Source organism: Phyllostomus discolor, chromosome 12, assembly GCF_004126475.2.
Source record: "Phyllostomus discolor isolate MPI-MPIP mPhyDis1 chromosome 12, mPhyDis1.pri.v3, whole genome shotgun sequence".
In the NCBI taxonomy this organism is placed as follows: Eukaryota; Metazoa; Chordata; class Mammalia; order Chiroptera; family Phyllostomidae; genus Phyllostomus; species Phyllostomus discolor.
Genome location: NC_040914.2, coordinates 21793997 through 21815780, shown reverse-complemented (window position 1 = coordinate 21815780; position 21784 = coordinate 21793997). Strand labels below are relative to the sequence as shown.

General features: G+C 50.7%; 1 protein-coding gene across 1 annotated transcript in view; it reads left to right on the top strand.

The window, feature by feature from the left end:
• Positions 1 to 21784, top strand: part of LOC114510594 — a 58059-nt gene that overhangs the window by 7995 nt on the left and 28280 nt on the right. Inside the window, exons 2-4 of the mRNA XM_036012864.1 lie at positions 19874 to 20257; positions 20460 to 20738; positions 20952 to 20999. Coding sequence (XP_035868757.1) covers positions 19874 to 20257; positions 20460 to 20738; positions 20952 to 20999 — 711 coding nt within the window. The remainder of the gene's footprint in view (positions 1 to 19873; positions 20258 to 20459; positions 20739 to 20951; positions 21000 to 21784) is intronic.

The window sequence follows — 21784 nt, the reverse complement described above, 5'->3', positions numbered from 1 at the left end:
GTGTGAGGTTGGCCCCCATCCAGTAGAAGATGGGTGGGGTCTCTCTGTCACAGGCCCATGACATTGTACAGGTAATGTTGTTGGGGTGTCCAGATTCCAGGGTGCCCTGGATGTGGATGTCAGGCACCAGATCTGGAGAAGAGAGAGACAGACACTGAGGCCCTGGAGGTGGGATCCCCGAGTGTGCCCTAAACTGCAGCCTCTGTGCCAGGCCAGCCTCAGGGTCCAGTTCCCATTGGTCTCCCTGAGTCCATTCCAGGATGAGGAGAATCAGGTTCCTTCCCATGCCAGGAGACCTCAGGACCCAGCCATGTGTCCTCACCTGTACCCCACTTCTTACCTGTCACATGTACAGAGAGCTGGTTCTGAATGTAATTGTGTTTCACATAGGACCCTCTCTCCACCCTAAAGAAGTATCTCCCTGTGTCCCTTTTCTGTGCATCTCTGATGCGCAGGGAGCAGTGGGAGGTCTGGGGGTCCCCAACGAGGTAGAATCGGCCTCTGGTCTCATCTCTCACTTTGCGATTAGGGTTGTTTGTGGCCACAGGAGCATCCGAGTTTGGTTCAGCTCCTTCCAGGAACCAGTAGCCATGAGCTGGGGCAGCCTCAGTCCAGCCTATCTTGGGGTAGGACACAGTGCAGGGCACGGAGATGCACTGGCCCTCCTGCAACGTCACAGACTTCTGAACTCGCAGCCGGAATCCTAGATGCTGAGCCAGGGACCCTGCAGGGAAAGGAGAGAGTCAGCCACAGCCTCCACCCCAGCCCACACACTCTTCCCTGGGGCACTCACCTGCCCACAGCAGGGCCAGCAGCAGCAGCAGCAGCATCTCTGGGGTAAGTGTCAGGGTCTCTGTGTCACAGGACTGAGAGGAAGCCCCAACAGGAAGCCAGGGAGAAGGAAGAAAGGTGATGATCAGGAAGGAGGAAGTGGGCAGCCCGTGTGGTGGAGCTGGCCCAGCCCTTGGAGAATAAGCACTTTCACTTTCCAGATGGGGTCCCTGTGAGGTGCCCACGCACCAAGGAAGACACACCCCACCACTCAACTTCCTGTCCTGGCCTGCCCCTCTGGCACTACTGTCCACACAGTAAAGCAGGCAGTTTCTGTATAATACGCAGGATCAGTCCCCTGGTTGTGGGACTCAGGAGGGTCTGACAAGGGACTAAGGCATGAAATGTGACATAGTTCTTCAGGTTAGACAGGTGGTGATGGATGAAGGAATGAATACACAGCCCACCAGAGCATCTACTGCCTCAGGGGTGTGGAGTCAAAGTGGAGACTGTGGCAGCCTTTGTCCCTGTCCCTGACAGTCACCCACACATCTGAGGAGGCAGAAGGGCCCCAGGCCATGCCAGCTCCCAGTGGTCCAAGGCGAGTTGGTGGGAGCACAGGCCAGGGTGTGTAGGAAACCCAGTTACTCTTGGCACTAGACAGTGAGATCCCAGGTGAGAATGCCCAGAGAGGACAGGACCAGGCCACCCAGGAGGTCAGCATCCTGTGACCCCACAGGTGGTCCTCAGCTTGCTGGCCTGCTTGTAGCCCCCCTGCCCAGGCATCCCTGGTGTTGATTCAGAGCAAGATGCCAGCACACTGTGCCTTTGGAGTCAGGTGGGCCTGGCTCTTCTGCCCTCCAAGCCTCACTTTCCTCATCTGTCACAGGAGGCATCACAGTCCTCAACCCTTGGTGTCTATGGGAGAACCCTAGGTAAGGGCAGGTGCCGGACCTCCCCAATGGTCAGTGGTCACTCTAAGTCCAGCCCTCAGTGCCCATCCCCTGATGGCCAACTCGGCCCTGGGCTTCCTCAGAGGAGACCTCCAGGGTGGGGTCAGGGGTGCAGGCTGTCCAGCCAGACGGCCCTGGGCTCCATCCTGGCTCCTCCATGCTCACTGTGCTGCCTCGGGAAAGGCCTCACTGCTCTGTGCCCAGTCGGATGCCCAGGATCACAAAGTGCTGTGGGCTGAATTCTGTCACCCCCAAAACTCAACTGTTCATGCCATGACCCCCACTACTGTTGAATGTGAGTAGTTTTGGAGATGGGGTCTTTTAGGGAGATTAAGGTAGAATGAGGTCACTAGGGTAGACCCTCATCCAACAGGACTGGTGGCCTTATAAGGAGAGTGTAGGGCACAGACACGCACAGAGGAGAGACCACAGGGGAAGAACCATGTGCAAGCCAAGCAGAGAGGCCTCAGAGGGGACCAGTCCTACCAATACCTTGATGTTGAACTTCCTGTCTCCAGAACTGTGAGACTATGAATTGGTGTGGTTTACGCCCCTAGTGGCGGCACTGTGTTATGACAGCCCGAGCCAGGAAAAACAGGAGGTTGCCAAGAAGATGGAGGTTTTCCTACAAGTAAATTGTGGGGAGCGGCCTGGCCTGGACCACAGTGGACACAGTCCACACAGGGCACGTCTTTAGGGTGGGGCTGCTCTGTGGGTGGGAGGAGGAGAGGGAAGGGAAGGACTTGGTAACAGGAAGAAACCCCTGTTTCTCCTCCCCCTGCTGTGCACTCTGCAGGGCTGCAGCTTCACCACAGCACCCGACTTCACCTCTCCCCAGGGTAGCACCAGCCCCCATGGGCTCTGCTCTGGCTGCTCCCTGTGCTGGACAGTCCTGTCACTGTGCCTGTATCTTGGGTACCTGCATCCCAACTGTGGAGCAGGCTGTTTAGGGGATGGGCTGAGGTGAGGCAGACCCTGCTGGACCTGGAGTGGGGAGCAGGGACAGAGTCACAGCCTGGGTGGTCAGGGCTGACACAAGGGGAGGGTGCTCTGGGAGAACCTGATAAAGGACGGATGGTGGATGTGGGGGATGGGACAGGTGAGCTGGGGGGTTGGAAGGGGAACTGTGTTCTGTGGGAGGAAAGTCACCCCATTTGACAGAGCAGGACCAGAGCCAGCGATGCTGGTGGGACAGTAGGGTGTCCAGCTGTATCCCACTTGCTTCAGTGAGTTCTTCAGCATCTCTGCTCCAGCATCCAAAGGAATCTGCCTCCTCTCCTCCCCTCTAGCAAGACAGATAAAAAGCTAAAAGGAAACCTGATTTCTCCTAAGGTCTTGGAACAGCTGTCAAGTGTCATAAGGACCCCACTTTGAGTGATGAATGCTCTCCTCCAGTGATGCTCCAAGTCTGGCTTCATTATCCCCACCTAATGAGGTAACACAGCATCTAGTACCCAGTTGACTTCCGTACGGGAGAAGAGCCCACGTCTAAGGAGAGCGGCACCCCAGAAATCACAACACCTGTAACCAGCATTACTGACCTAGGAGTCACCAGCCTCTCACCCAGCCCCTCCCACTCTGCTCTGGGCCTGGTAGATAGCTGGCCTCCAGGGGGTGCTCCATCCACCAGGAGACACTGAAACCCAGGGACAAGCAGGGCTGTCTGTGATGCTGAAACTGGGTCCTGAGGCGAGCTCAGGTACCAGGCTCCCAACTCTGCAGAAGGGCCTGACCCCAGAGACTTATGTCCCAGTTTGGGGCCAGGAGGGGAAAGGTGTGGAAGTGGATGGCTCTGTGGGAACCCGACAATCAGGAGTCATCAGGTTGGGCTCCTCTCTCTGCTCCATCTCCCCCCTCTCCTGTTCACTCTCAGGCTTTGTCTGTCCTGAGGAGGATGTCTGTCTGCCCCACCTGGCTGATCCACAGACAGGAGGATGTGCTTGCTAAGGCTCTCTGTCTCCCGCCCTCTCGATGGTTCCTTCAAGTAGTTTGATCCATGCCAGCCACACCAAAACAAAAGTCCAGTAGAACAGGGAACTTTCTAACACTCAACTCCAGCTCTGCTCCTCCCCTGGCTAGACATCCTTCCCCGCCTGCCACTTTCAAGGTATCAACTCAGTAAGGAGGTGTTCAGGAAGATTCACAGCCTCACCATCATCATGCCACTCTCTCAGCCACACCAACCCCCACACACCTCATTCACACCCTGTCCACCACCTGAACCTTTACTCTTGGTTCATTTGATAACAAAAGTTCATTTCAGCTCCTTTGCATCACATTCATGAGGGAAACTCTGAGAAATCCTTATTTTTCTCCCCATTTCTTTGTTCTCTCAATTTTTTACTTCATGTCCGTTGTACGCTGGAACCAGTAAGAACAAGAAGATACAGTTCCTACCTCAGGTTGGCTCAAGTCCATGGTCTGGGGTTTGGGGAAGGCACAGAAATATGTAAAGTATTAAAACACAGTGTGATGAGGTTCCCATGGCCTGGGGGTCCAAGGACCAGAGCTCTGGCCTTTGTCCTAAGGGGTGGAAATGGAGTGAGAAAAGGCTTCTCAGGAGAAACCCCTCTTGAGATGCACCTTGAAGGGAAAGCAGGGGTTGGCAAAGCAGAGACAGGAAGGAAAGCGTCCCTGGCAGTGGTGGCACAAACAAGAGGCTGGGAGAGGTCCTGGCCACTGTCTGGGCAGGAGCAGTCCATGTGTGATAGCTGGAGCCTGGGGTAAAGGAGACAAGGTGGGGTCACACCCCTGGATGTGTGTCTGGAGTCTGCTCTCCAAGGGCTGCAGAGCCAGGCAGAGGAGGCTGGCCTTCAGCCTTCAGTCTGTCATGTGAAAAACATATCTTGGACTTCCGTCCAAGATGTCCAAGATGGGGGTAGGTAGACATATTGTGCCTCCTCGCACAACCAAAAAAGGATAACAACAATTTAGAAACAAAATAAGAGCCAGAAGTGATAGAAAATTGAACTGTATGGAAGTTGGACAACCAATGAGTCAAAATAGACACATTGATCCAGACGGTTAGGAAGGGCAGAGTTGAGCAGTTGGGTGGAGATGGGTCGAGACACAAAAAACAGTGGCACTGGGTGGGTAAGGCATCCTGGGCACCCAAGACTGCAGCAGGCAGATACTGGGAGGGCCGTCACCTGCTGGCAGACCCCAGGCACAGGGTGAAAATGGGCAGACCCAGCCAGGCAGCGACTGTGAAGCGAGGCACTGCGTGCAGGGCTCACAGGGCGATCCCACATTCGAGAGCAGATAAACCAGGCAAAATTGGGGAGTGAGACAGACCTGGAAATCCAGGATCCCAATGCCCAGAAATGTGGCCTTGGGGCACTGATTGAAAACACCTGTGGGGGTTGAGGTGCTGGGAGAGACTCTCAACCTCACAGGAGAGTTTGTTGGAGAGATCCACAAGGTCCTAGAATGTGCACAAGCCCACCCACATGGGAATTAGCACCAAGAAGGCCAAGTTTCCTTGGGGGAAGAGGTGGAAGGGACTGAAAGCTGACAGACAGCAGAGCAAGTGCCATTGTTTCCTCTTGGTCCCCGCCCCCACATACAAAGTCACAACCCAGTGACTGGGTTGCCCCACCCTGGTGAACACCAAAGGCTCCACCCCTCACTAGGTAACAGGCACATCAAGACAAGAAAAAAATGGCTGAAAAGGAAGAACAGATCAAAGCTCCACAGCAAATACAACTAAGCGACGAAGAGATAGCCAACCTATCAGATGCACAGTTCAAAGCACTGGTGATCAGGATGCTCACAGAATTGGTTGAATTTGGTCATGAATTAGATGAAATAATGAAGGCTACACTAAGTGAAATGAAGGAAAATGCACATTGAACCAATAGTGATGGGAAGAAAACTGGGACTCAAATCAATGGAGTGGACCAGAAGGAAGAAAGAAACAACCAAATAGAAAAAAATGAAGAAATAAGAATTCAAAACAAATGAGAGACGCTTTGGGACCTCCAGGACATCTTTAAATGTCCAACATCTGCATTATAGGGATACCAGAAGGGGAAGAAGAAGAGCAACAAGTGGAAAAGTTATTTGAACAAATAATAAAGGAGAACCTCCCCAATCCGGCAAAGGAAATAGACTTCCAGGAAGTCCAGGAAGCTCAGAGAGTCCCAAAGAAGTTGGACCCAAGGAGGAACACACCAAGGCATATCATAATTACATTACCCAAGATTAAAATGAAGGATAGAATCCTAGAAGCAGCAAAAGATAAGGAGGCAGTAACCTACAAAGGAGTTCCCATCAGGCTGTCAGCTGATTTCTCAAAAAAGACCTCGCAGGCAAGAAGGGGCTGGAAAGAAGTATTCCAAGTCATGAGACGCAAGGACCTACATTCAAGATTGCTCTATCCAGCAAAGCTTTCATTTAGAATGGAAGGGCAGATAAAATGCTTCCCAGATAAGGTCAAGTTAAAGGAGTTCATCATCACCAAGCCCTTATTATATAAAATGTTAAAGGGATTTATCTAAGAAAAAGAGGACAAAAAAAACATGAACAGTAAAATGACAGCAAACTCACAATTATTAACAACCACACCTAAAACAAAAAGAAAAAGAAACTAAGCAAACAACTAGAACAGGAACAGAACCACAGGGATGGAGATCACATGGAGGGTTAGCAACAGGGGAGTGGGAGGAGGAGAGAGGGGGAAAAGGTACAGAGAATAAGTAGCATAGATGGTAGGTAGAAACTAGACAAGGAGATGGCAAAAATAGTATGGGAAATGTAGAAACTAAAGAAGTTATGACACATGGACATGAACTAAAGGGGGTAAGGTGGATGGGAGAGGGTGTGCAGGGTGGAGGGGTACGAGGGAAGAAATGGGACAACTGTAATAGCGCAGTCAATAAAATATATTTAAAAAATAAATCTGGAACTAGATAAGGAGAGACTTTATTCAGATGGATTATCACAAGTCCTGGCAAGTGGCTTAGTTGGTTGAGGTGTCATCTCCTACACCAAAGGGTTGCTGGTTCCATTCCTGGTCAGGGCACATGCCTAGGTTACAGTTTGGATCCCTGGTTCAGATGCATATGAGAGGCAACTGATCAACATTTCTCTCTCTCTCTCTCTCTCTCTCTCTCTCTCTCTCCCTCTCCCTCTCTCATAAAAACATATCCTCAGGTGAGGATTTTTTAACAGGGATTATTGCAATGAGTGAGTGAGATTATTGCAAAGCAGGGAAGGAAACTTGCAATAAGGGAAGACAGACTCTGCACATGAGAGGTAAGGAACTGCCTACAGTAAGGACAAGGATGGGTGGAAGGTGGGGACCCCATGGAGCTATAGACTGAATCAGGTCCCCCCAAATCCATCTGTTGAAGTGACATGATTGTTATTTCAGAATAGTTGAGGTTAAAGAGTTCATGATATCGGCCCCCTGAAGATTGATGGCCTTGTAAGAAAAGGAACAGAAAGCAATCTCCCCTTCCTCTTCCCACATGCAACATAAAAAGGCCACATGAGCATGGGGAGAAGTCAGCCACCAGCAAGCCAGGAGGTGGGCTCACACGGGAACCACATCTGCTGACAGACAAACTTGGACTTCCCAGGCGTGAATACATTTCTGTTGTGTGAAATGCCCAGTCCTTGGTACGTGGTTATGAAATGCTGAGCTGACAGAGTTCCCAGTCAGTGGGCAGAGTCATGCAGGCAAGCCTGTCCATACCCACCATGGGAACCGGGAGACCCTCACTGCAGACTCTCTGCCTGTGTCAGGTACTCATTCAGGCAGCTGCTGAGGGCAGCCCTTGAGGGCCTGCGTGGTGCGATGTCCTCCTCCCCCTCAGCGACTCACACACTACTGTCCATCGAATTGGCTCAATATTAACTGTCCTGAGCTCAGCCCTCACCGTGGCCGCTGGTGGGAATCCTCCCTCCCTGAGGGCTTGGCCCTGCCCTGGGTAGGGGCTGCAGACAGGGAAGCTCACCTTCTGAGTGCAGCACCTGCTGAAGCCCAGGTATCCCTGCGTCTGGGTGCCAAGTGAGCATTGGTGGCTGGTGTGTGGGCTGCCCCTGCTCGGGAGATGTGAGAGAGGATAGGGAAGGGGTGGGAGCTAGTCCAGGCCAGTGATGACCTCAGCTCAGCTGGGTCCAGCCCCAGGAGCTCCACCCAGCAGCAGCTCCAGTTCAGCCTCAGGATGCCAGGAACCCAGATCATCTGGGCCCTGCTGTTGCCAGGACAGAGTAGTGTGGGGGTCCATGCTGGGGACCCTGGGCCTAGAGGGGACGAGGCCTTGAAGCAGAGCCTGGGGCCTGTTCAGCATGTAGCTGGTGGAGTCCGTCAGGCTCACGTTTATTTTCCCTCCCATAGTTTTTAATGTATTTATTCTTAATTTTTCCTTATTTTTTTTTACTTTTTCATTCGACTTATTGAGGTGACATTGTTTAATAAAATTACATAGGCTCAGGTGGACAATTCCATAACACAGGTTCTGTACACAGTATTTGATAAGACTCCATTGTACCGATGTGTCACATTCACCCACTCATCAGTGGACATTTGGGTGTTTCCATTTTTGATGGTGAGATCACTGCTGTGAATGCTGGTTATGTTATTTTTGTTGAAACATACGTTCTTGGGCAATGCCTGGGAGTGGTGTTGCTGGGTCACAGGGTGGTGTCTGTGTGTCACTTTTAGAAGAAACTGCCAACTGATCTCCATGATGGCAGCTTCATTTCAGGTTCCCAAAAGCAAATATAAGCCTTCCCATTTCTCCCCACAGTGGCCTGCATAGTTATTCTCCTTGAAAAATATTATATAGGTGATGAGTGGGGGTGAAGGGCTGTTTCAACACACCTTTGATTTGTATTTGTGTGTCATAACAATGAAGCTGTTTATTTTCTTGTGGAGTTACTGTCCATTTGTATTCATCTCTGAAGACAATTTTTCAAGTCCTTTGCCCGTTTTTTATATTAATTTTATAGAACAATTTAGCCCTGTGCACACTTTTTAATTGGGTTGTTTGACTTTTGTTGTTGAGTTGTAAAACTGTTCTTTTGTTGGAGATTTGTTTTCTAAATTGATTTCACAGAGACAGGAAGGGACAGAAAGAGAACCATCAATTTGTTGCTACACTTATTGATGGATTCATTGGTTGCTTCTTCTATGTGCCCTTAACAGGGATCGAACCCATAATGTTGGCACATCGGGATGATGCTCTAACCAACTGAGCCACCAGCCAGGACTGTAAGAGTTCTTTCTATGTGCTGGATAATAAGCCTTATCAGATCTATGATTAGGAAATATTTTTTCCCATTCAGTGGGTTGGCTTCTCACTTTCTCTATAGAGTTAATTAATGAACAGGATGTTCTATTTTGATGAATCCCAACTGAGGTCTTTTTTTCAGTCCAACAGCCGGGGGTCAGGCAGGGTCAGGAGCAAAGGCACAGGCAGTCCCGAGTCTATGGATGCAGGAAGTCCTGGAGGATGAACTCCAGGTTCTCAGTGGAGCCGAAGGACACAGCATTGCCACTGAGCAGGAGACTCCTTCCACATCCCTCTTTCCTGCAGGAAAATCAGGACCAGGCACAAGGGTGGTGCTGGTGACCACTGTGGAAGCAGCTGCTAGGACCTTGCTTCTACTGCTCTGCCTCATCATCCTCCTGTGAGCCCTGCCCCAGGGGGATGGGAAGGGAGGGGAGGACAAAGGGCCCAAGACTGAGTGCAGGGCCAGGACCAGGGATGCCCTCCCTTCCTTCATCATGATTATATAAGTCACTAAGTCTTGTCCACCCTTCCTTCTTGTCACAGCTCAGCTCAATGCTCATCTCCTCCACATCCTGACCCTGGTCATTCTTGTACCCTCCTCTCATCCTGGGCCTATGAACCCAACAAAGTCCTGCCACCACCTCTGTCCTCAACTCAGGCCTCCTGACTGTGTTTGAAGAGACTTGTCCTCCAGGTTCTGCACGGTACGAACAACAATATTTCCTGTCTGTGGCCAGGAACCAGGGGAAAACTCTATGGGCTGAATGTAGGGCTGGTGTTGGCTCTTCCCTGATGGACTCTGCACTGGATTCCACCCTCTTCTGAAATCTCACACCATCTCTGCTCCCAGCCGAGCCAGGATCTTTGTGCCTCTGAGACTTTGAACGTGCAGTTCCTCCTGCTGAAATGGCCTTCCCTTCTGATTCCTACATCTCTAACTGCTGATCATCCTTTGTCTCAGTGAAAAGTCACCTCCGTGTGTGTGTGTGTGTATTGTGTGTGTGTGTGTGTGTGTGTGTGTGTGTGTGATTCCTGTAAATGCGTAGGGTACTTACTTATTTATATCCTCTTTGCAAGTACAACTGAACACCTACTTTGTGCCAGCTTTGTTATAAGTCCTGCGGATGCGACTATGGACACAAAATCAATATCTTTGTCATGCAGAAGCTGTCATTCTGTAGACAAGAGGTTAGAATTTAAATCACTGGAGACACTAGAGCACTGAGCCAGAGAAGGGAGGGCCTATGTTTCAGGGACAAGAGGGGTTTTGAGGGGACATTCATTCTGAGAAGCTACCTGATGACCACTATGGCACATCAGCGAGAGAGCTGGTGTGAATGATGGAGATGAGGAAGTGGTCAGGACTGGAGATGGGGGCATGTGTGTCAGTGTCAGAGGGTGACAGTGGTGAGGGGACCCACAGAGAAGAGAAGACACAAGAAAACACATCCTCACTGGGTCTCAGTGGTTGGTGGGAAAGGTGTGAAGATGTGATTGGAGCAGGATGAGCAGAAAACTGAAGGCAGGGATATGGGATCCCAGGGTCCAGAAAACCCTCTGGGAAGTTTGTCTGCAAAGAGGAACAGAAGAGTAAATATGGTGAAGGAGGTCCTTCTTCAGTTCTTTCTCTGCTTTTTCCCAGAGGTGCTCCATGAATTCATGCTTGTGTTGCTTTCCTGGGACTATTGAAACAGATTACCACACACTCAGTCACTGTTTTATAAAGAAGTTTTATTCTCTTAAATTTGGAGGCTAAAAATTCATGTAAGAAGTGAAATATCTTTTCCCTGTGTCCTTCAGAGTTCTCAGCTGAGGTGCCTGGAACAGAGTATGACTAGGTGTCACATCTTGGGGTCATATGTCCTGAACCCCATGATGAGAAATGAGTTCTGATGTGTGGAAACATAGTGGTTGGTGGGACTCACGCCCTCAGAAACTCGAGGGGAAAGTCCACCTTTGTGATTCCCAGGGCGTGGGGCTCGGCCATCCTTGGTTGGTGTCTGGGTCACTTCAGCCTGTCCCCTGGCCACATGCCACATCCTGCTCTGTGTGCAGAAAATCACCTGCTGTGTCTCCCTTGGAGGACACGTGTGACTACATTCAGGGACCAACCCTGACAAGGGAGGATCCTCTTCAGGTCAATATCCTCACCTCCATCCCATCTGCAAGTACCCCTTTCTTGATCAAGTAATGTTTGCAGGTACCAGGCTGTCTTCAGTTGGCCAATATTCACCCTCTGCACTGCCCATGTGACCTGCTGTCCCCATGAATGTCCCCCTCTGTCCTACAGACTTAGTTTTCCTTGTTCTCCCACATCCAGATGCAATAGAGGGTCACCTGGTGAGAGGCACATGTCTGGAGAACAGGGGCTTGCTGTTCTACAAAAGCCACTGTTAAGAGAGTTAAAGAAAAAGTTACAGACTTGGAGAAAAATATCTACAATATACACATCATGAATGACTTGAACCCAGAATATATCCAAGATATTTTTATGAAGCAATAATCAAGAAATAAATCCCATGTAGAAACATGGTCATTATCAACAACAATAACAAAAATACCAGAAAGGTCCCTACTTACAATTTGCTCAATTGTTTGAACAGACATTACCATGATGATGTACAAAAGGTCAATAAATACATGAAAATATGTTCAACATTACCAATATGAGATAAATTTAAATTAAATTACACAAGGAAGTTTCCTCATGATTCTGTGAGTTGACTACTACCGAAAAAAAAAAAAAAAAAACTAAAAAATGAAAGAACTCTGGGAGGGAATGAGAAGGAAACTGACCTCTTCTGATTTGCTCTCCACTGCAAAGCTGTGCATCTGCTTTGGAAAAGAGTCTTGCATGTCCTCCTCATGTTAAATTTTTAAAACACCCCACACTCGTATTTTTAGGAAAAAAAACACTATGTGAGAAGGAAACGTGGTCAACAGCCTTTGTGTTTTGGGAGGAAGGGATGTCTGTGCTGGGGATTTCTTAGGGACATGGACCAGGTCCACAGATCCCTTCTTGTCTTGTCTTGTCTTCAGCCAACCAACACTTAGATGCTCACCGAGTGCTGGTGAATGAATGAATGAGTGAGTGAATGAATGACTGAATAACTGAATGAATGAGTGAGTGAGTGCTGCCTTCTCCTCCCAGGGACCCCCATTTCCCTTCTCCCCAACTCTCACAGGAACATTACGAGTCCCACACCCTGTGAAACCCAGCACAGCTCCCAGATGAGGCTGTGACTCCTGCTCAGGCAGGGGTTCACCAGCCCCTCTAATGGGGGCCCTTAGGAGACTCACGTGTCTGTACTCACAGATCCTGGTCCTGCTCTAGTGCTTCAGGGGAGCCCCGAGGTGGGCACAACTCAGAGTTAGTTCCCTGTGTGCTCTTCCCTGGGTGCCAGCATGTCTGGGCTTCCGGGTGCCCCCAGCTCTGTGCAGAGAAGGACCCACTTTGGGTCTGAGGTTCCTCTTTTGTAAACAAACAAGATCTCGTGCTCCCTTCAGCGTCAGTGGTCTCCCCACAGCCCCCCTCCCACAGCCTTCACTCTGTTTCACGCACAGGAACCAGACACCCTCCTTGTCAGTGATGCTGCTGCTGCTGCTGCTGCTGACCCTGCTGTGGACAGGTGAGTGCCTGAGGGGAAGGCTGTGGGTGGGTGAGGGCAGCTGCTGACCCTGCTTTCCCCACAGGGTCCCTGGCTCAGGATGGAAGATACAACCTAACAGTACAGGGGTCTGTGATGGTGCAGGAGGGCCTGTGTGTCTCTGTGCCCTGCTCATTCCACCACTGGAAGTTCCACTGGTATACTGCTTACCCTGCGTATGGCTACTGGTTCCTGGATGGGGCTAATCCTAACTCAGATGCCCCTGTGGCTTCAAACAACCGAGATCGTAAAGTGCAGGAGGAGACCCAGGGCCGATTCCTCCTCCTTCGGGATCCCAGCAACTACAGCTGCTCCCTGGACATCAGAGATGCACGGAGAAGAGACACAGGGACATATTTCTTCAGGGTGGAGAGAGGGCACTTTGTGAAACACAGTTACAAAGAGAACAAGCTCACTGTGAATGTGACGAGTAAGGAACAGGCTCCAGGAGAGGCCATAGGGAAGTTCACGATGGCCCCAGGGCATGGCCGGGATGGCCCCATCCTGGGAGGGGGAGGGGGAACAGCATGTTGGGGCTCAGAGGGAGGATCTGGACCAAGGCCTCAGGCTTCTCTCAGGGCTACACCTGGGACGCCCACTCCTGATCTTCTGTCCCCACTTCTTTTCACCAGCCCTCAATCACACACCTGACATCCTCATCCCAGGAACCCTGGAGTGTGGCCACCCCATGAACCTGACATGCTCTGTGCCCTGGGCCTGTGAGCAGGGCACACCCCCCCTCTTCTCTTGGACATCAGCTGCTCACACATCCCTGGGACCCAGGACCCACCTGTCCTCGGTGCTCACTCTCACCCCACGGACCCAGGACCATGGGACCAACCTCACCTGTCAGGTGAGGTTTTCTGCAGCGGGAGTGACTATGGAGAGAACCATCCAGCTCAATGTCACCTGTGAGTGCTGGGTCAGAACAGCAGGGTCCCTGAGGGTGTGGGAGCAGGAGAGCCAGGCTGCTGTGCAGGTGCCTTTGTCCTGGAGGCCTGGCTCAGCAGGGGACCCAGAGGACAGAGCCCTGTGCGTCCTGCATTTCTGTGGTCTCTGATGATGGGGGATGGGGGATGATGGGGTTACCTACACATGTCTCACCCCATCCCACCCTGTCTTCCTGTCCCAGGTGCCCCCCAGAACCCAGCAATTGGTGTCATCCCAGGAGACGGCCCAGGTAGGAAGGAGCCCTTTATGGGCTGCAGGGACCTCAGCCTCTTCCAAGTCAGGGCAGGGCCAGGAGTCTCCCTCACCCTGGTTCACCCAGGTGCCCAGCACCCTAAGAACAGAGTGCTCCCTCTTCTAATTCCTCCCCCTGGACACTATGAGCAGCTGTCAAACTGGCCACCCCCAAACCAAGGACTCTCCAGCCCCTGTCAGCTGTGCCAGGAGAACAAGGCACCTCCCACATGCAGAGCAGCCTCTCGGGGCTCCTGATAGACCTTCTCCTGATGAGTCCCCTAGGCTCACAGTTAGTTTTTGTGCTATCATCTTTAATGTCTTTATTCTTAATTTTTTTTTCTTTTTTTTTAAACTTTTTCATTGAACTTACTGAGGTGACACTGGTTAATACTATCATATAGGCTCAGGTGGACAATTCCATAACACAACTTCTGTACATACTATTTGATAACACCCCATTGTACCGATGTGTCACATTCAGCCATTCATCAGTAGACAGACATTTGGCTGTTTCCATTTTTGGCGGTGAGATCACTGCTTTGAATACTGGTTATGCTGTTTTGGTTGGAACATATATTCTTGGGCATATACCTGGGAGTGGAGTTGCTGGGTCACAGGGTGGTGTCTGTGTGTCACTGTTAGAAGAAACTGCAGACTGATCTCCACGGTGGCAGCTTCATTTCAGGTTCCCCAAAGCAAAGTATAAACCTTCCCATTTCTCCCCACAGTGACCTGCATTGTTATTCTCCTTGAAAAATATTACAGGTCACAAGTGGAGGTGGAGGACTGTTTCGGCACCCCTTTGATTTGCACTTGTGTGTAATAACAACGAAGCCATTTATTTCCTGTGTAGTTACCGCTCATTTGTATTCATCTTGAGACAATTTTTTCAAGTCCTTTGCCCATTTTCAATGGGGTTGCTTGACTTTCTGTTGTTGAGCTGTAGGACTGTTTTTTGTTTGAGATATACTGTAAATCGATTTTAGAGAGAGGGGGAGACATAGTGAGAGATAGAAACATCGATTTGTTGTTACAATTATTTATGGATTCATTGGTTGCTTCTTGTATGTGCCCTGACCAGAGATGTGACCCACAACATTGGCACATTGGGATGATGCTTTAACCACTGAGCCACCAGCCAGGACTGTAAGAGTTCTTCATATGTGCTGGATAATAAGCCTTACCAGATCTAGGATTATCAAATATTTCTCCCATTAAATGGGTTGGCTTTTCACTTGCTCCATAGAGTTAATTAATGAACAGGATGTTTTCTTTTGATGAATCCCAACTGAGGCTTTTTATTTTCTGTCCAACAGCCGGGGGTCAGGGCAAGGTCAGGAGTAAAGGCACAGGCAGTCCCCAGTCTATGGATACAGGAAGGCCTGGAGGACGACCTCCAGGTTCCCAGTGGAGCCAAAGGACATGAGATTGCCGTTGAGTAGGTGACTCCCTCCTTGTCTCTCTTTCCTGCAGGGAAATCAGGGACCAGGGCAGTGGTGGTGCTGGTGGCCATTGTGGAAGCAGCTGCTAAGACCCTGCTCCTCCTTCTCTGCCTTATTGTCCTCATGTGAGCTCTGCCCCAGAGGGGATGTAGAGGAGGGGAGGGCAAGGGGCCCGTAGTTGAGTCCAGGGTGAAGGCCCAGGACACTGATGAATCAGGGGTTGTGCTGGCAGGAGGTAAAAGGATGGTGGGTGAGGACCCCACGTGGACAGCTTTCATGAGTGTCCAGACCAGGAGGCACCTACTGTGCTCCACATAATCTGTGAGACTTTCCCTCCCCCACTTCACTCTCTTCTCTGTCCCTTGAGAAAGAGACAAGGGGTTGGGTCTGCTGCCCACTGCTCCCTGATCCAACCAGACTGGAAAACCCTGGTCCCTTCTCTCAGAGTCAGGTACCACAGGAGGAAGGTGACAAGGCTCACAAGGGGCATGAAAGATACAAACACAGAATCGGGTTAATGTCCCAGGTGAGTGATTCAGGATTCTCACTACCCAACATTCCAGTGACACCACCTCCAGGATAGTCCCTGGGATTGCTCTGCTCAGTATGGTTGTACTTGACCTACCATTTTTGCCCAAACCTACTTCTTTACAGGGTCCTTGTCACACAGATGACACAGTGGCCTCCCTTCCTTCTTGGTGATACAAGAAATCACTAAATGTTGTCCACCCCTCCTTCTTATCACAGCTCAAGTCGATGTCCATCTCCTCCCCATCCTGACCCTGGTTGTTCCTGGATCTTTATCTCTTCCTGGGCCTATGAACCCCCCAAAGTCCTGCAATGACCTCTGTCTTCAACCCAGGCCTCCCAACTATCTTCACACACACCTATTCTCCACATGCCCACAGTTTTAACAAGGACAATTCCTCTCTGTGGCCGGGGATGAGAAACAATCTCCACAGGCTGGATCTGGGGCTGCCATGGCCTGTGCCCTACACTGGACTCTCCCCTGGATTCCACCCTCTTCTGGAATCTCACACCATCTCCGAACCCAGCCGGGCCAGGGCCTCTGTGGCTCTGAGAATTTGCATGTGTTGCTCCTCCTGCTGAAATGCCATTCCCTTCAGACTATTACACCTCAAAGTGTGTGTGTAATCCCTATGTAGTTTTGAACAAACCAATAGTTATTTGTTCATTTATAGCCTCTTTAGTAGTGTGACTGAACCCCTACCATGTGCAGTGCTGTAGACACCGGGGATGCGACGTGAACTCAGCACCAAAATCCATGTCATCCAGAAGCTGTCATTCTGGAGACAAGAGGATAGAATTTAACTGACTGAAGACAGTAGAGCACTGAGCCACAGAAGGGAGGGCTTGTGTTTAAGGGACCAGAGAGGGGTTTTGAGGGGATGTTCATTCTGAGAAGGCACCTCATGATCAACAGGGACATCAGCGAGAGAGCTGGTGTGAACAATGGACATGAGGAGGTGGTCAGGACTGGAGATGAGGGCACAGGTGTCACTGTGACAGGGTGGCAGTGGTGAGCAAGGACAGGCTCTGGCGGCCCACAGAGAAGACAAAGCACAAGAAAGCACATCATCACTGGCTCTCAGTGGTTGGTGGGAAAGCTGTGAAGATGTGATTGGAGCAGGATCAAGAAGGAACTGGAGGAGGGGATATTGGATCCCAGGGTCCCGACCCCTGAGGAGTCTTTCTGCAAAGAGGAACAGAGGAGTGGGTCTGGAGAAGGAGGTCCTTTCTCGGTTCCTTCTCTGTTTTTTTCCCAGAGGTGCCCTGTGAATTTATGCCTGTGTTACATTCCTGAGGCCATTTAAACAAGTTACCACACACTCAGAGCCTTTTTTTGTAAAGTTTTAATCTCTTGGTTCTTGGGGCCAGAAGTTCATGCAGGAAGTAAAATACCTTCTCATTCTGTCCTTCTAAGTTCTTCACTAAGACCCCTGAAACAGAGAAAGACTAGGTGTAGGTGTCCACACTTGGGGTCATATTTTGTGATACCCGTGAACAGAAATGAGTTCTAATGTGTGGAAATCCAGTGGTCAGTGGGACTGATGCCCTCACAGGCTCCAGGGGAGAGTCCACCTTTGTGATTTCCAGGGACTGTGGCTCTCAGCCACCCTTGGTTGGTGTCCAGGTCACTGCAGCCTGTCCCCTGGACACACGGCCTCATCCTGCTCTGTGTGCAGAGAGTCACCTGCTGTGTCTCCCTTGGAGGACACGTGTGGCTACATTCAGGGACCAACCCTGACAAGGAAGGATTCTCTCCAGGTCAATATCCTCACCTCTGTTCCATCTGCAAAGACCCTTTTCCTCATCAGGTAGTGTTTGCAAGTACCACCCTGACTTTTGGTGGCCAATATTCACCCTCTGCACTGCCCAAGTAACCTGCTTCCCCTCATCAATGTCCCCTTACACCCTCCACACTTAGTTTGCCTTGTTCTCCCACATCCTGATGCCTTAGAGGGTTACCTCATGAGGGTCACATGTCTGGGAAGAGGAGCTTGCTGTTCTACAAAAGCCACTCTTAAGAGATTTAAAGGAAAAGTTACAGACTTAGAGAAAAATATCTATAATATAGACTTCATGAACGACTTGAACCCAGAATATATCCAAGATATTCATGTGAAGCAATAATCAAAAAATAAATTCCATTATAGAAAAATAGTCATTAACAACAACAACAACAACAACATCAAAAACCCAGAAAGAACCCTACTTACAATTTGCCCAATTATTTGAGTAGACATTCCTATAAAGACATATAAATGGTCAAGAAATGCATGAAAATATGTTCAATATTACCAATATGAGATAAATATAAATTAAATGACAGAAGAAAGTTTCCCCATGATTCTGTAAGTTGACTGTTACAAAAAAACTAAAACACAAAGAAGAACTTTGGGAAGAAAACGGATCTCTTTTGCTTTGCTCTCTACTGCAGAACTGTGCATCTACTTTGCAAAACAGTCTTGCAGTTCCTCAGCATGCTAGATTTTTAAAACACCCCACACTTCAATTTTTAGAAAATACCCAGTGTGTGAGCCGAAATTTCGACAACTCCCCAGTGACCACAGCCTTCCTGTGTTGGAAGGGAGGGATGTCTGTGGTGGGGACTTTCTCTGGGACACAGAGCAGGTCCACGGATCCCCTCTTGTCTTCTCTTAACCAACCGACACTCAGATGCTCACCGAGTGCTTGTGAATGAATGAATGAGTGAGTGAGTGAGTGAGCACTGCCTTCTCCTCACAGGGACCCCCACTTCCCCTCTCCCTGACTCTCACAGGAACATCATGAGTCCTACACACTGTGGGACCCAGCACAGCTTCCAGATGATGTTGGGAACCGCCCTGACTGGTATCAGAAGCTGAAACCCCCACCTAGGCTAAGGCTAAGGGAACGCCCTTGGAACCGTAAGCCAGCAAGGAGGCAAGGGCTTGTCTCCCTGGCAGGAATGCTGCTTCTGCTGCTGAACCCCAAAAAGCTTGGTCGGTTAGCCAAAGACGGGTAAGATTCCCCACGCAGGGAATGACCTAAGCCAGGCACGATCACTTTGGGAGGCCCCCCAAAAGAAGGACTTGGGGGGCTGCAGCGTAAGAGGGTGATGGACCCTCGCTCCTCGGCTTTGACATAGCCTGAGTTCTCATTGTCTGGGAGAAAATCTCCTTATTGCCTTAGTTCCTTGCTAAGCCTGAAACAATGACAGGGTGGTATAGCTCTGTGCTGAAAGGGCAGATTCCCCGGGTGATCAGGCCTAATAAAGAACATGTAAATTACTGTGAAACCTGCTTTGTTTAGAATGCTCTCAGTTGAATAAGAAGGGTCCAAGGAGGAAGTTTGTTCCTCAAAGTCTTACAGCTCTTTGACCCCGACTCAGTAAACCAGCAAAGTTCCTTGTTTTCTATAGTTCCTTACTTCCCCCTGATAAGTACTGTACTTTACCTGAATTATTATGCAAAATGAGCCCAATAAAAGCAAGTGTGTGCAGTAAATCAGGGCCCTCCCCACTAGGGGGGGGTGGCCATTTCTGTCCCTACTTCCACACAGGACCTGGTTGTCTCTGTGCATGTGTGTGTGTTTGTTTCTCACGTGTTTTTCAGCGAGCCATCCACAGCGTTCCGTGGTCACTGCTGGCCGGTGACCCATGAGCAACAAGATGAGGCTCTGACTCCTGCTCAGGCAGGGGGTTGACCAGCCCCTCTGATGGAGAGCCCTTAGGAGAGTCACAGGCCCATACAAAGAGGTCATGGTCCAGCTCTGGGCTACAGGGGAGCCCCTGAGGGGGCAGAACTTGAGGTGGGATCCCCTTCTGCTCTACTCTGGGCAGGTGGCCAGCATATCTGGGCGGCCGGGTGTCCAGAGGCCCTGTGCAGAAAGGGACACATGTTGGCTCAGAAGTTCCTCTTTTCTTAACACACGAGATCCCGTGCTCCTCCCAGCTTCCGTGGTCTCCCCTCTGACCCCTCCCACAGCCTTCATCTTTTTCACCCACAGGAGCCAAACACCCTCCTTGTCAGCAATGCTGTGGCTGCTGTTGGCTCTGCTGTGGGCAGGTGAGAGCCTGAGGGGAAGCTGTGGGTGGGTGAGGGCAGCTGCTGACCCTGCTTTCTCCACAGGGTCCCTGGCTCAGGATGGAAGATACAAGCTGACAGTACAGGGGCCGGTGACGGTGCAGGAGGGTCTGTGCGTCTCTGTGCCCTGCTCATTTCAGTATCCATGGTCCTCCTGGTACAATCCTCCCCCGGCTTATGGCTACTGGTTCCGGGAAGGGGCTAAGGAATTACAAGATCCCCCTGCAGCCACAAACAAACAAGATCGTCAAGTGCAGGAGGAGACCCAGGGCCGATTCTTCCTCCTTGGGGATCCTGGGAGCTACAACTGCTCCCTGGACATCAGAGATGCCAGGGGGACCGATGAGGGAACATACTTTTTTCGAGTGGAGAGAGGAAGTCCCGTGCAATATTCATACAAAAGGAACTTGCTCACCGTGTATGTGACGGGTAAGGAAACGGCTCCCAGAGAGGTCACAGGGAAGTTCACGGTGGCCCTGGGGCAGGGCTGAGATGGGCCCATCCTGTTAGGGGGAGGGGGAACAGCACGTTGAGACTCAGAGGAAGGATCTGGACCAAAGCCTCAGCTTCTCTCAGGGCCGCACCTGGGACCCCCCACTCCTGACCTTCTGTCCCCACTTCTTCTCACCAGCCCTCAATCACACACCTGACATCCTCATCCCAGGAACCCTGGAGTGTGGCCACCCCATGAACCTGACCTGCTCTGTGCCCTGGGCCTGTGAGCAGGGCACACCCCCCCTCTTCTCTTGGACATCAGCTGCTCACACATCCCTGGGACCCAGGACCCACCTGTCCTCTGTGCTCACTCTCACCCCACGGCCCCAGGACCATGGGACCAACCTCACCTGTCAGGTGAGGTTTCCTGCAGCGGGAGTGACAGTGGAGAGAACCATCCAGCTCAACGTCACCTGTGAGTGCTGGGTCAGAACAGCAGGGTCCCTGAGGGTGTGGGAGCAGGAGAGCCAGGCTGCTGTGCAGGTGCCTTTGTCCTGGAGGCCTGGCTCAGCAGAGGACCCAGAGGGCACAGCCCTGTGTGTCCTGCATTTCTGTGGTCTCTGATGATGGGGGATGGGGAGTTACCTACACATGTCTCACCCCATCCCACCCTGTCTTCCTGTCCCAGGTGCCCCCCAGAACCCAGCAATTGGTGTCATCCCAGGAGACGGCCCAGGTAGGAAGGAGCCCTTTATGGGCTGCAGGGAGCTCGGCCTCTTCCAAGTCAGGGCAGGGCCAGGAGTCTCCCTCAGCCTGGTTCACCCAGGTGCCCAGCACCCTAAGAACAGAGTGCTCCCTCTTCTAATTCCTCCCCCTGGACACTATGAGCAGCTGTCAAACTGGCCACCCCCAAACCAAGGACTCTCTAGCCCCTGTCAGCTGCGCCAGGAGAACAAGGCACCTCCCACATGCAGAGCAGCCTCTCGGGGCTCCTGATAGACCTTCTCCTGATGAGTCCCCTAGGCTCACAGTTAGTTTTTGTGCTATCATCTTTAATGTCTTTATTCTTAATGTTTTTCTTTTTTTTTTAACTTTTTCATTGAACTTATTGAGGTGACACTGGTTAATACTATCATATAGGCTCAGGTGGACAATCCCATAACACAACTTCTGTACATACTATTTGATAACACCCCATTGTACCGATGTGTCACATTCAGCCATTCATCAGTAGACAGATGCTTGGCTGTTTCCATTTTTGATGGTGAGATCACTGCTGTGAATACTGGTTATGCTGTTTTTGTTGGAACATATGTTCTTGGGCATATACCTGGGAGTGGAGTTGCTGGGTCACAGGGTGGTGTCTGTGTGTCACTGTTAGAAGAAACTGCAGACTGATCTCCACGGTGGCAGCTTCATTTCAGGTTCCCAAAAGCAAAGTATAAGCCTTCCCATTTCTCCCCACAGTGACCTGCATTGTTATTCTCCTTGAAAAATATTACAGGTCACGAGTGGAGGTCA